Genomic DNA, 14650 nt, shown 5'->3' with positions numbered 1-14650 from the left:
AGTAAGAACTAGATAATTCTTAGAAGAAAAATCCAATGGGGGCAACAGGGTCTACCAAAAGCCAAAGTACTCTCATTGGCTCCTGTGTTGCTGAATGTCTGCAAGGTAGTCTGAAGTATGGCTGTATCTTTACCTTGTTTTGATGTTCTTCCTGAGGCATCTGCCACTAGGTACTAACGAGAATGGGGTACAGGGCTAGATAGACCTGTCCTGATCTGTCCAGGTATGATCATTCTTGCATTCACACATTGCTGCATTAGTAAAATATAAAACACTTTCTGAATATATGTCTTCTTCCTGCTTCAAGTCCATTATGTATGGAAATTCTTAGAGACGTATGAATCTCCTGAATTGAAAATAAGATCTTTTTTTAATAGAGATTCAACTTCTACTTGTTCACACTCCCTAGAGTTAGTTTTCAAAATATTCAGATACCAGTGAAACTGTTTTAAGAACTGAAGCCACTTAGAGCTGTTAGTTTCAAGTCTCCTTTTAAGAACAGTGGTATAGTTCAGTTAATACTGGGAGTGAACATTTAGTTGGCTACAAAAAAAAAAAAGCTGGATTCTGATTATGAATAGGCACATAATTTTGCATCAAACGTGTGGGTCGACATCTAGTGTTCTCATGTATTCACGAACAGTGTTAGGAAGCATAATACAGAGAAAACAGATGTATTATCAATGTCTGCTTGTTTAAATATGTGGCTTGTCTGCCTTTCTGCTGTTGCATTTTGGAGCAAAACGTGCACCCTGCACCCATCCTGTTTATAACAGGTATTGTTGACCTGGCTGGTTTTGCAAAACAGTTATGCTAGAAAGAGCTCCTTGGGTAATGTGAAAAGTGGTTATCCTGAAGATGTCATTAACTATCCCATAGACTGATCCAAGGTTTGGAAAATATTATTTAATGCAGTAGACTTACAAGCAGGCCAGTGCAGCAGCAGTAGTTTGTTCCTACCACTATGATTTTATTGCTCAAGAGATGATGATGCACACTAAACTCTGACATCAAATGATGAGGTTCTGTGTAGGTGAGTATTGATGAAAACTTGTCAAATGCTCTAGGATTGTGGAAAAGTTCTTGAAGCGGTCTGTTCCATGCTTGCTTCGTGTAAGTAGTTTCTGCTATTGAGGTACTAAAGAGCCTTTAGTAATTAAAAAAACCCTGTAATATGTAGTGTTGACAAATGTCAGCTAATAGGACACAAATGAATAAAAGCAGAAATACAAAAGCTGTATTTCTTATTTGCCATTGTGAACTATGTTGTTTTTCTTTCTTTATTTGATTTTCAAGGAAAGTATGTAAGTGGCCATCTTTTTAAGAAATGTTTACATAAAATAATTCAGTGTTTAAAGGGCCTGTATAAAGTTGAATGAGTCAAACAAATACTAAATATACTTACATCATTCCTAGCAATACAGTGTAATAGCAACAGCAAAGATGAGAAATACATGCTGCAGGATTGACTCACCTACATAGGGGTTTTTTTGGATTTATGTCTCTTTGTTCCCTCTTCTGTACATATTGAGGAATTTTGGAGCTTTTAGCTAAAAGCTCCATTTTAGCATTTAGCTTTAATTAATTTGTTTTGATCTTAGATGTGTGCACTCAGCCTTTAATCAGTCTTCTAAAAAATTTGTTTAAAAGTGTACCTTCCCCTCTTCTTGGGAGACACAATATTTGTATGGTTCCGCTGCTCTACCAAAAGCAAATGTTGTTATGATAAAATAGACTAAGGAGGAAACAAAGCAGGGTTTTTTTTAAAGCAAAGGAGCCTCATGTGCTTATGCAGTTATACTCCTCCCTTCCTTCCACAACTAAGGCAATCTTCGGTGGTTACTTAAAGCATGAGAAATTATATAGTAATATACTGTGATTCTAGCAAGAGATACAGGCGTACAAGTGTGTGTTAGAAATGGGAACGCTGCTCAGAAAACAAACAGACAAGAAACTTCCGTTGTTTCTTACGTTCCTCATTGGTCTGTTTAATTAAAAAACAAGTAGGTGATAAAGATCTTGCTGAAGGATGAATAAATGCTAGCTATTACCAGGCAAATGTGTAGTTTGGAACCTTTCTGTTCCCAGTTCATAGTCTTTTCAGTAAAACTGTTCTTTCTGTTGGAGGGGATTCTTAATATTGAAAAGTATTTGTGTGGTTTACTTGGATTTTGTTAGGCAGGTGCAATGAAGATCTGATCTAAAGCTTTACTTGTCGTCAAGACTGTACAGTCAAGTAGAAAATGCTAATAAAAGTTTTTGCAGAGCATTGAAAGCTGTCTGAATTCCCAAGTAGTTGCTGACAGGGGAAGCTAGCAAAATCCACCAGGGATTGTTCTTGATGGAGTGCTTTTCTAGATGCAGGGTTTTAGGAGTTATGTGACATTCAAGCATTGTCTGATCGCTCCATCGAGGTATTGCAGGGTGTCCTGGATGATCAGGGTGTGGCCAAAGTGTGCCACAGTCCCTTCTTGCCCACGTGTCTGTGTTTTTTGTCCAGATGAATGAGGAGCTGTGCATCGGGGCTCGTTTCTTCACGTTGACAAAAGGCAGAGCAAACCTTTGGAACTGAACATGAGGCCGGGGAAGCACTTCAGCCATAGCCTCTCTTTACCATTTGGTGAAGGTCAGATCAAAAGGCCTTCAGATGTACCTGGAAAAACCTGTAAAAGGAATATGTAGTTCAGATTAGCTGCTCTCATCTAAAGGCTCTGGAGACAGTCTTCATACCACGCTCAAGGGAACTTTGCTGCTGCTGCTGCCAGCTTTGCCAGTAGCAGGGTTGCCGTGGGCAGTCATTGTCTGGCCTTACAAATCTTGACCTGTTTGCTGGCTGCTTGTGAAGTGAAAGTTGGCTCGTTGTTTTGGCTGGTTGGTTTGATTTTAGTTGATACCTGTTGTTTTTTTTTTTTCAAAGCTTGGACATTGAGAATCAGTTATGATCTGCTGACTGTATTAGCAGATACCTCAGTTCACGGCTGTCTGTGGTTGTTACTATCTGGCAAGGATAGGCAAACACTGAGTGGCATGGATTAGACACCCTTAAGATCCATATCTTTCCCTTCTCAAAAACTAAGGTTAAGAGAGGGGATGACAATCATGAGATTATTTCCTTAAAGTTGTATCTCAGGCTGAATCTCAGGCTTATGCTTGTTCTGTTCTTCATAAATCATTTTCCTTCTTTCTCACTCCCTTTTGAACCGACGTCTTTCAAGATCTTTTAGATGTTACAGAGTCTTAAACTGATCCTTGCTTGGTCCAAGAGAAATTTCGTATATTCTGATTAAATACTCTATTGTGTTTTTTCAATATAACTATTTAAAGGTAAAGTACAGAATCTTTAAAGAAAATTGGAGGAGGACTAATGAATCTGAGATTAAAAATAGAGGATGACATGGAGAAGGTGTTTCAGAAGCAGCAAGCCTGGATACCAGTGTACATTGAAGCTCCAACATATCTGTTCCATGCAAAGATTTGAAAAATCAGTCCTTTACCTGGTCTAAGGTTCTCTTTTTAGGCTGAGGAGGATCAGCTAAGAAAAAGCTCTTTAGCTGTTCTGACTAGACTGTTCTAACAAAAATCACCAAGGGAGTATGTGCATGTTCTTTCTCTTCAGGAATGCATTCATAGTCCATGAAGTTCCTAATGGACATTAGGTTTCGTACAGATCCCCTGGGACTTGGCTGAAGTAATTTGATGTTCACCAGGTGGTACTGGAGAACCTGAAGGTTTCCTTGGAGGGAAGTAGAAGGTTTTCTGTATTTATTGATGCTGTATCTTGAATAATGCTCAAAAAGCACCAAAAAATTATCCAGATATCAACAGGCCTGTGCTCTTCGTAATGGGCTATGATATGTGGAAAACAAGACAACTTTAATTACTTATATTAACAAAAGTAATAGTAGTGTATTTCGACATACTTAAGCAAAGGTGCCCTGTGACAGGGATCTAAATTCTAGTGCAAATTATTTTCTTAAGCTGTCCTAAAACATAAGCTAAGTTTTGTAGATTCATAAGTACATTGTATTTTCTGTCATGGAGGATTAACTGTAGTGTTTAGCACTACTGAACTTCTTGTCGCTTTATATTTCTTAGAGCAGTTCTTGGGTTTTGTAGGACTTTTGAGTAATTAAGAATAAAGCCTGAAAGAGCTGATACACTGAAACCTGACAGTTAAAATGGTTTTTGTAGGTTCTCACAGGTTAACTATTATGTTTTCTGCCATGAGCTGCAGATTGAAATCAGTCAGAGCTCACCGCTAACTAGTTTCTAGGTAAAAGTTGTTGATTACAAAAAGAGAGAAACAGATTTTTTTTTTTTTTTTTTTTTTTTAAAGTACAGGAAGTTGCTGTGTGGGTGTCAGTGATTGGGTTATAAGTAAAATTCAATGCTCTAGTGCTTTGATCGTGGGACCTACTGCTTTTGCCCCACCCTTACCACTTCCTTTAAATGCAGCACCATGCATTCCACATTGCGGTTATAACAGTACTGTTAACCAGTGATATTAGTGGAAGAACCTTCACCACTAACCAGTGTGTAACCTTCAACCTTGTCTAAATTTTTATTGCTTGCTTATAGTGGTTTTGACCTTTTTAACCTTGAAAGAATATAAAAGTCCTAAAAATGCAGGACAAAAACATATTTTCCCATTTCAGTGTGCTTTCTTCTTGCAGTGATTATTTGATAAAACCAATTATTTTCATCACTATAGCTTTTTTAGCCTGTATAAATGTGATTTATACTAAATGTATTGTATATTAGTGACTAATAGAGGTGGTGGGTATTGTATTAATAGTGAACTTCTTCAGTGCTAACGTACTTTTTAAAATTCAGTTTTTCTTTGGGATACCAACGCATAAATAGCAGAAAAATGTCATGTAACTTGGAATTCAAAGGATTACTAGGTCATCCTGCCTTGGCAGGGAGGTTGGACCAGATGGTCCCTTCCAACCCCTACCATTCTGTGATTCTGTGAATTCATCCCGTGTAAGAAAGAACTTAGTGCATTTATGTAGCTGCTATTTGAAATACAGATATTAAAATAAATTATATGGGGAAGTTACCATTCCAGACTGTGCACAGTAATTTTGTCAAAGAACTTTTGATTTTGTTTTTTCATCCATATATTCTTCGTAGCTCTGATGTATGATCTCAACTGAATTTATAAATTGACGTTTCAGAGGTTAGTGGTTAACATCTCTGTCTTCGAGTTAAGGAATTTGATTCCGTTCTCACATTGGTTTTATGACTGGTAGTGTTCTTGAAATGTCAAAATATTGGAAAAAGTCTTAAGAAGACAGACTAGGGGACTAGCCAGCCAGCCCTTGAATTAGGAGGTATGATCCTAATCCTTCAGAGACGCTTGGCTTGTGTGGAGCCCCAGAAGACCTCAGTGTGAGCACAAAGGTTTGCACAGTATTTAATATGAGTGACTAGAAATTATTACAAACTAATAATATTGATGTTATTGATAACAAATTTAACCAACCAAGGTGTTAGCGTTCAGTATTTTTACCAAATCACGAATTGCAAAACTGGTGGGTGTATTTTGCTGTCCCACTGACGCAGTCAGAAAAAGCCCTACTGACTTAAACAAAATCTGACTGATCAAGTCCTATTTTTTTCGTCTTGCCTGTTGGCAGATAAAGAGAAATGATATCTGAACCTCTTGATGGCTTAAAAAAAATGAAAAGGGGTCAGGGCTTTAAGATCTGTTAGAGATCTGTTAAGATCTTCAGGATTTTAGTATTTTATTTAACTAATCTGAAGACTATTTTAACTAATCTGAAGACTATTTTAGCATGAATTACATGTTCTAATCCACCATCTACAGAAATAATAATTCCCTAGTTTGGGGTGAGGGTGCTTTGCCCTTTCCTCACAAGTGCAGTTGCTGGAGAAGGTTGTTGTGAGCCTCAAAGAAGCTAGAAGTGCAAGAAAAATTAACAGCCAACTCCCAGAGCAGCTTTCTATTCTGTGCCTCTGGTGCATGGACCTTGGAAGGTAAAATTAAGACAGATTTGCCACTTCAGTGCTCATGATTAAGAAAATATTCTGAAGGCAGTTTGACTTCAGAGCTTTAGTGGGTGGATACCCAGATGGGGTATGCACACACATTCCAGGCTTACCTGGGCCAGGATTGTTTGACTAGAAGCTTTTGAGCTAAATTCACTCTGTGGGACACTTTTTGTACCCCTGAACCATTTTAGGTGCCTGTGTGCATAATCAGATGCTTAATGCTGTCAGCCAGCAGTATGCTTGCACGAATCAGGAGGGCAATGCAAGCAGCTCACGGAGCGGCGATGTTTGTACAGCCCTGTTCTGCTGCTGTCTTCCTTTGTATTTGATGCTTCCTCCTCCTTTATGTCAAAGATAAATATAGTTCTTTTTGATATGTGTCACTTCTCTAAATTTAAGGCATTTTATGGTTTGACTGTTTTTACCATTTTAGATGTATTTTTCATCTATAAAGTAGTAAAAGAGCACTGTTAGTTCACATTGACCTCATACTGACAGTTGTCAGTGAGGGGAAAAAAGAGCACAGGTCTTCGCTAGTTTTTGAATTGGACATATAAATGGTTTCAGTAGTGTTTATGTGCCTGTGCTGTGTTTTCAGTGTCTTAGATGAAAATTAAGCCGCAGTGTTCGGTATCTTGCTTAAACACCACGCAAACCAAAGCCTAAATGCTTTGTTGTGTGCATTTACTGATTTAATTTCTTGAAAGAAAATTATGTCTTACGAATACTTAGTGTTTAAGCACATCGTGTTTTTGTGGCCATTCTTTTTGATCTGCACCATGTACGTTGTCCCCAGGATACGAATTTGCATAGAAATCTGTTCTATGTATTTTGTGAGATAACTTTAAGAAGAAAGAAGCCCTGTTAGGTATAATAGATGTGATCAGGAATTACGTACAAAAGCATTGTATTAAGCAATCAGAAAAAACCCTAAAATAATTCCCTTGCATTTATTTGCATGGGCATATTCAAGTTGTGGGGATCAGTCATTTGGACTAGAGGAGAATATAGATTTTGTTCTTTATTCGTTGCGTGATCACAGGAGTGCATGAATATTATGTTTATTTCTGAGTGGTACCACACACCTGTTTCCTCAGAGGTTCTTGAGTACCCAAAGTTACTCACGAATAGCATAGTGCCTGTTTACCTTTTAGGTTTTTTTTCCTCATCTGCAGCCAAGAGTGAAAAATTCAGCCTCAAAGTCTGTGACTGACAGCAAAACTTTTTTTTGTTTTTCATGCCTTCTAGAAGACCTGACGGTTGCACTAGAACACAAGCATCCCTTGTTGAGTAGGATAAATGACTCATGGGTGGAGCACCTGCCCAGCCACAAACTAAAAATTCCATTCACGTTCTGATTCTGTTGTTTATGCTGATCTCTCACAGTAAAGATATTTCAGTACCGATTGTTGCAAGAGGTTGTTCAGAATCTGTTTCAGAACAGGTTGTTACGCTGAACGTGTAACGATTTCTCTAACTTCATCTTTCAAGAGGTTTGTAGTTTTCAGAATATTTTTCTTAAGCTAAGGTTTTCAGAGTTACAGGTTTGCTTAAGGTGCGAATTTTGCAAATATTAAGCAAAAGCAGTTTTGAGGGGTTTTTTGCATAGGAAAAATTCTTCCTCCTGTTACTAAAAATATATATTGTGATTTTGCGCAAAGAACTTTATCGCCAAACAGCTGAGTTTGAAATACAGTGCAGAAATAGCCCCGGTTGAGGACAAATACTTTTGAGTGTCCTGTAGAAAATCGGTTTTAATTTAACTAACCTTCAAGCATATTTTGAAAGCTAGTAATAATTTTTCTGTAAGTTCCTAAAGTTCAGTTTATGAAAGTTTTACTCTGCTGGATAATTTAACGGTGCGGTGAAAAACATGTTGAGTAAGTTAGGAATGATACATAAATTTGGTAAAGTGCCAAGAGAAGGATGTGCTGGGAGGCACCGTACGTACTGCACAGTCTCTGAAGTTTTTAACACTTCCTCTGCCATATAAAAGCTGTGAGAGGTAGGAACCCTGGTATTATATGTTAAAATACAATCGCAGCTATGGACTTAACTCACGCTATCATTGCTTATCCTGTGTAGCACAACTCTGACTTCTTAAAGCATGTTTTTCACGTTAGAAAGTTTCCTGGAAAGGAGTTTAGTGAAAATTTAAAGTCGTGTCATCTCAACTCTGCCCTGTTTGCTTGTGAGCATGCATAATCCAGTCTTCAAACACATGAATACATGCTGCTTCTCATAATTCAGTAAGATACTCTTCTAAGCAGAAAGTTAGGACCATTGTTGAAACATAGAGAAAACTATAAATATTTCACTCTATTGTTTCATTGTCAATATCTTGGAATTCAGTAAGACAAATTCTGTAATTGCATCTTACCAGTAAGATTATATTTGCCTTGAACTATAGATCTCAACCCTAAAGTTTGCTGTGGGGTATGAAATTAGATAAACCCTTCGTATGGGTGGAGTTCACTATAAGTTAACAGCATTTGCTGTGGTAAACCATTTTGTTCATCAGCTCTTTTTGCTGAAGTGAGTCCTCGGTGTGGTTTGGGTGCACCACTTGGGTAACTGCTGAAACTGCTGTGGTTTCAGAATAGGACCTGTTTTGCTTTTTTCTGAACTTTTTTCCCCTGAAACTATTAGCAGAAAAATCTAGTAAGTAAGGGTTACAACTGTTTGCCTGAACTTTCGTACTGCCATACCTCAAAAACGATGATCGGTATCATGTAAAAATGTAGCATTTTTTAATCTCCAGTGAATATAAGGTTAATGCAATCTCAGTTACTACTAAGAGTCTATTTTGCAATATTACTATTTTACCAATGTCCTTCAGTTCAGTTGGTGACTTTTTAATGTGGTTTGGGTATTTTTGCTTTACATTACTGAAATACGTTACCCACATTCTTGACATACTAAACATGGGAATACAAAAATCTTCATGTGCTTAACCATACCCTTAGTGCACTAGGAGTTTCACACTTCGTGTAAGCCAGCAAGGATGTCAGAACGGTAATTCTGGTGTCGTTATTACTAATTTGTGGCCAATAGATTAGTAAATTTGAACATCTAACTGAACCAAACAAACTTCTGCCAGGCCTCAAAACCATGTTTGCTGAGTGCGGCACGATAAAACAAACTATAAGCAACGTACAAAGTGTAGTGAAAGAGGGCTCGTTGAGGACTCTGTCATGAGTGCCAGGATTGGTGTACTCAGCATGGGCACTGCCCTTAAAATTGTTCTGCAGAAAATAAGCCTGATTTTATAACGGTTTCCCTCCTTTACCTTTTTTTCAAAATAACAAAACTAAAGCCCTCCTCTGTTCTTTAACGCTAAAAAAAGCCCCCAAAAAACAAAAACAAAACGAGGAGAATGGCGCTCAAAGTAAAATGAAAATTTTCAATATTATTAGCAGTAACTCCAGTATTCATGATGACATTTCCTCTACAGCAAAGTTATTCTTTATGATCTGTTGTGAAGATGAAGCATGAGAAACCCCGACGCTCTTTGTGTATGTTCCTGAAACCACTAGGGCCTTCGTGCAAAAACATTAAACAGGCCACCTAGAAAAAAAAACAGGTTTGCTGAGCAAATACATTGCAATACAGAGTCTGTATTAACAGTCACCAGCTCCACAAAGTGGTTTCGGCGGCAGCAGCTGTAACCTAAGAAAAGGGCAGCTTAAAATGGGTCGGTTTTGCTTCTATCAATCAAAATTGGTTTGGGGCATTATAGGGTGAAGGATACTGGAGGGAATTTGCTTGCCAGTAACTGGCAATAGAGGAAGGAGGAAGAAAAAGTGTAGAGGGCTCTTGTTTTGCCTTGACCTTGAGTTAGAAATGCAGGTACTTTAATTCTCTTTGTAACTTAAAATGACTTAAAAGAAGTTGCTCTTCTATGTGGAGAATTACATACGGAATGCGGAGTTACTCATCTCTTACCAAGTTTGCTTAGTTCCCTGCCATGGCGTAGCTGTGACTGAAGGTGACATCTCCTGGAGGTGACGGGCGGGATGTGAATGCAGCACCCCATTTCAGAGAGCAAAACGTGGCCCCTCTTGATAGGAGAGGCAGCTTGAAACCCTGGTGAAGGAGGGTCCATGCTGTGGGGAGAGTAAATGCTGATGGTATTTCCTGTATTTTTTGTCACTTCCTTCCATGAAGGACAAATCACTGGTCTGATCTGCCTGCCTTTAGAAGTCCCACATGTGGTTGCTAATATGGGTATCCGTATATCCTTGCCACATCTGTTAACCAGAATGGAGCACGTACTGAACCATGAAAAATAGTACTGGAGTGAACTTTAAGAGATCTCATTTATCCTCCAGCTTCAAGGCAGCTAAACCAGTGTGATTTCTAGAAACCATTTCTCAAACCTCACGGACATGATGATGGAACGCAACAAGTTCCCTAGGCAGTCTTGAGTATTCTTAAATTTTAAAAATGTTACAGATTGCGTAACGTAAATCTCTCTTGGTAAAATCTAAATCCATTAGCCGCCTTCTTGATGGAAGACTTGCCTACAGACTAGGATCAGGTTCCCCTCGAATACTTTTAAGCCTAAACAGATCCTACTGCATGTGTCTTGTTTTCTGTGCCTCTTTCTCTCTGCTTGTTCAGCTGTGGACTTTCTTGCTTCACGTTTCCCCTGAAGCACAGTGCCCGCAAGTGGGCACCCTGTTGCATCCGGGGCCCCAGCCTGGCATCAGCGCTGCACTGATGAGCTAAGAGTCTGCAGGATTCCTTCGGCTCCCCTGTAAATCTCCGCCTCGCTGCGTTTGAGGACGATAGGCCCCTGCACCCCACGCAGTCGCAAAGGTGGCGCGGCCAGCACGGTGCGGAGCCCGCCGATGGCAGAGGGTTGTGCGTCTGGCAAGCCGCGTGCAAGGGCAGACGGACTTTCGGCTGGTCCCGGGGATGGGAGAGGCTCAGCTGGGGTTCAACGGCAGGTGAAGGCAGGCAAGCTGCTGGATAGGTTGGTTGGTTGGTTAGTTAGTTCGTGCAAGGTTGCTGATCTTTATTTCTCTTGGACAAATGAGGATTTCCACAGATCTGAGCAAATATTGTAAAGTTCGTGAGCAGCTACCGAAATACCTTCTTAAAAGCTATCGGGCTATGCCTTAGGCACGCCAAGTACGTACTCTGAAATGTGGGCGTTTGACTCCATTTCTCTGTGCTTTCCTAGTATGTGTATTCTGAGGTGAATACATTATAAGATTCCTGTTAAGTTATAGCTCAAAGAATTGGACGTTTCAAAAAAGATAGCTTTATTAATGCAAATAATGTTTGTAATTCAGGTTATGGTGCAGAAAGTTGTAAATACTTGTTCCTTTTAAAAATGTTTCTAGATTTTCCTTTATCGTTTGTCAAGTACACATTATAATCAGGATTGTTCATCCAGGAAGTATTTTCCCTGGAGGCTACATTGTGTACCTGTCAGGAGCAATCTTTTTCCTTTTTTTTTTTTTCCCCCTCCTTAAGACAATTTATCTGTTTAGTTATTTGATCTTACAAAATAGTACTTTTTGCAAGGACAATTAAAAATTAACCATCGAGGTTCTAATAGCAACAAATAAAATGTACAACCGTTATTTATATGCATACACAATAGTTCCTGTGATTTATTTTGTTATTGGGGCGGAATATAAGAACAAGCAGCCACCTACAAGCGGTGGGTTGCACAGCAAGCACCCCAGAACAAGGTGATTTCTTACTCACTCTCTTTTTCCTTGTACTTGTGGTGGTAGAAGGATAAACCAGTTCTAGGAAAAAAAACCAGAATGCATGCCTTCTGTAAAGTCACACCTAAGTTACTATTTAATTCTCTTTAACATGATTAATTAGTTCTTTTTAGTGATATATATTTCTAAGTATTTTGTCTTTTATATAATCCCAAACTTAAACTTGAAATATCTCTCTCTCATCCTGGAAAATGAACTAAAGTCATACTGGTCTAATTCCTCTGACCAAATGTCTTTACATTGGGTTTCATAATTTAAAATCTTGATGGTATTAATATTGCAGTGTGTACAAGTAAGATAATATATCGGTTTAAATAAAAAACTGTTTGAGATGATTTGCATTGAGAAATGAGTACCATTATATTTGGTTAAATTTTAAACCAACCCAGGAAGAATGGATGATGCTAAAGTGTATCAGCACAGTTTCCTATTTAAGGGGTTTGCATTGTCCATGGTAAGTAACGTCTCTTTTTCTCCTTTTGTTTTTTGTTTTTTTTTTTCCTAAACTTTCCAGGTAAAAGTACTCCTGTAAGCCACCTTGGGTCTTCAGATTTTCCCAAGCCCCATGATCCATTCCAGCCATTTGGGGCTGACAGCAGTGACCCGTTTCAAAGTAAAAAGGGGTTTGGGGACCCATTTAGTGGAAAAGATCCATTTGCTCCCTCCTCTTCAAGTAAAACTTCTAAAGACTCTTCCTTGGGGTTTGCAGACTTCAGCTCTGTAAGTTAAGTTCATTGTCTCTGAGCAAACCACTTTCTGCTCTGCTTGCAGCAATCTATTGGGTTTTCATTTTAACTGCAAACCTACTGTTCACTGGCTTCTGTCTCTTAGTACCTTCATGCTGTCCTCATTGTTTTTGTATTAATATTTCTGTAATAAAAAGGCATTATTTCAATAAAAAAGAAGTTTCGTACTAAATTTTAAAGGGTTTACTTGCATTTAAATTATTTTAGTACAGTGTGCCTTTACTCACAAATCCTTTGTAGCAGAGTCTATGTATTGTTTTTGTTGCATGGAGGCTATTTTGTAAACTGATTTTTGGGAGCCAATGATGTAAAGATTCAAAAACAATTGTTGAAAACATTTATATAGCAATTTCACCATATCCTGAAAAGCAAATCCTTAAAGGGAAAGATTCCATAAAGTATTTGTAATTGTTTGTGAAAAAAGTTCTGACAATCCTGTCACAATGTTTGCTGTATATGATGGAATGTGGTCATAAGATACATACACGAGACAGAGATTGAAAATTTAGCTGTTGAATTTTGTTCCAATTACTGATGCTGTAAAAAAAGCCCTTGTTAGACAAAGAAAACAAACCCGTTTTGTAGAACCAATATAGAGGAGTCCGTACTGCACTCCAACAGGCAGTATCAGAAGGTTTGAAAGCAAAGCCAAGTACCCATTCATTAAAAAATACAAGGGTTTCTAAAAGCCTGGCTTTGTTTTTAGCGCTGGCAGGTATGTTATTGAATTGGAAATAATTGTAAATGTAGTAGTAGTGTGGTTCTTATTGCTTCCATGAGTAGCTAGAAATCTGTTCCATCCACAGCCTCAGGCTTCTTCCTCCTTTCATGTGTTTTTGTTCTGTCACATTGCCATGCAGTAAAATTGCCAACTTTAATCTGTTACTTAACTCCACTGGACACAGTTCAGTGTTCAACAAGTGGAGATCTCTAAGCTGAATCTTTCAGGTTGCTTATTTTTAATGGGTTTTTTTTCCCCTAGTGATGAGCTAATAGTAAATGTGTATCACTTTCTTATTTGCTATTGTTAGTTGAGGTCATCTGTGCATACTTTTAGCTGACCTCAGTGCTTTAATTTATCTATTATACTGAAGACATCAAAGTTCAAGATCCTATGTATGCTTTACCGCAGTTAGTATTGGCCTGTTGAATTTGCACAGTTAAATTCTGTGATTGTATACACAATGGTGACATTCTTAATAAAAATAAGACGCAAAACTTGCTTTATCTGAAATTTCTTGAACAACATCTAATTTCTTCCTTCAATGAAAGACAAATAATGGAATGGAATGACTGTTACCCAACTATTGTCATCTTCCTTCGCAGACTGCATTTCTTAAGCTGTAAGCCTGGCTTACACCGAGTGATTGTATCGAATGATTAACCAAAATCTCCTATCCCCATCCCAGTGGGTGCTCTAGTGTTAAATTTGCTGTGCCATCAGGTTTTCAGGAGATGAGATTAACTTTAGAAGTTAAGGAAAAAGTAGCAAAAATGAGGTCTTGAGCAGTAGCCACTTATAATTACTGTTAAGTGGCACTTCATCAAATGAAATTATTTTTTAATCCATTTTGTGAATTGCTTTCTACTGCTGTAAGAAAAAAAAAGAAGGGTTAACTGAATTTGACTGAAAAGAGAGAGACTGGATCCCTCTTCATTTTATTGGGGTGGGTTTTTTTGCTTGCCTATAGCACAATTATGTTGCTACATTTGATAATGCCTAATCCTTCTGTATCAGTCTTAAGTTACCTTGTAATCAGCAAGAATATTGTACTTCTCTTAGCCTGATGTTTGGGAAACTTTGTCCGTAATGGAAATTAAAAGCAATTTTACTATACAGAGGGTTTTTTGGCCCATAGTTTGAGTCCATGGAATCTGAGAACAGAATCATAGAATCGTGTAAGTTTGAATAATTGAATAACCTGATTTTTAATTGCAATTCTGTACTGTTGCAAATATGTAACATGAGGACCTTCACTAGATTTTAGTAGCACTCTAGAAAATTTGGCTGCTTTTTTTTTTTTTTTTTTTTTTTTTTTTGAGATACTAGCAAATTCATGCATCCGGAGTTTACATATATTCTCATGGCATTCTTAACTTCTCCGCTGGCATTAAATATGACTTTTTGGAAGAAAACAGTGT

General features: G+C 38.1%; 1 protein-coding gene across 1 annotated transcript in view; it reads left to right on the top strand.

Moving 5' to 3' along the window:
- The window catches only part of EPS15L1 (epidermal growth factor receptor pathway substrate 15 like 1), a gene marked incomplete at both ends in the record, with an annotated part of 40644 nt that overhangs the window by 23315 nt on the left and 2679 nt on the right, over positions 1-14650 (top strand). Inside the window, one exon of the mRNA XM_082011030.1 lies at positions 12277-12482. Coding sequence (XP_081867156.1) covers positions 12277-12482 — 206 coding nt within the window. The remainder of the gene's footprint in view (positions 1-12276; positions 12483-14650) is intronic.

The sequence above is a fragment of the Phaethon aethereus genome (genome assembly GCF_964289735.1).
Source record: "Phaethon aethereus genome assembly, chromosome: 26".
Classification (NCBI taxonomy): domain Eukaryota; kingdom Metazoa; phylum Chordata; class Aves; order Phaethontiformes; family Phaethontidae; genus Phaethon; species Phaethon aethereus.
Note: the sequence above shows the minus strand (reverse complement) of the source record. Positions and strands in the feature narration are given on the sequence as shown.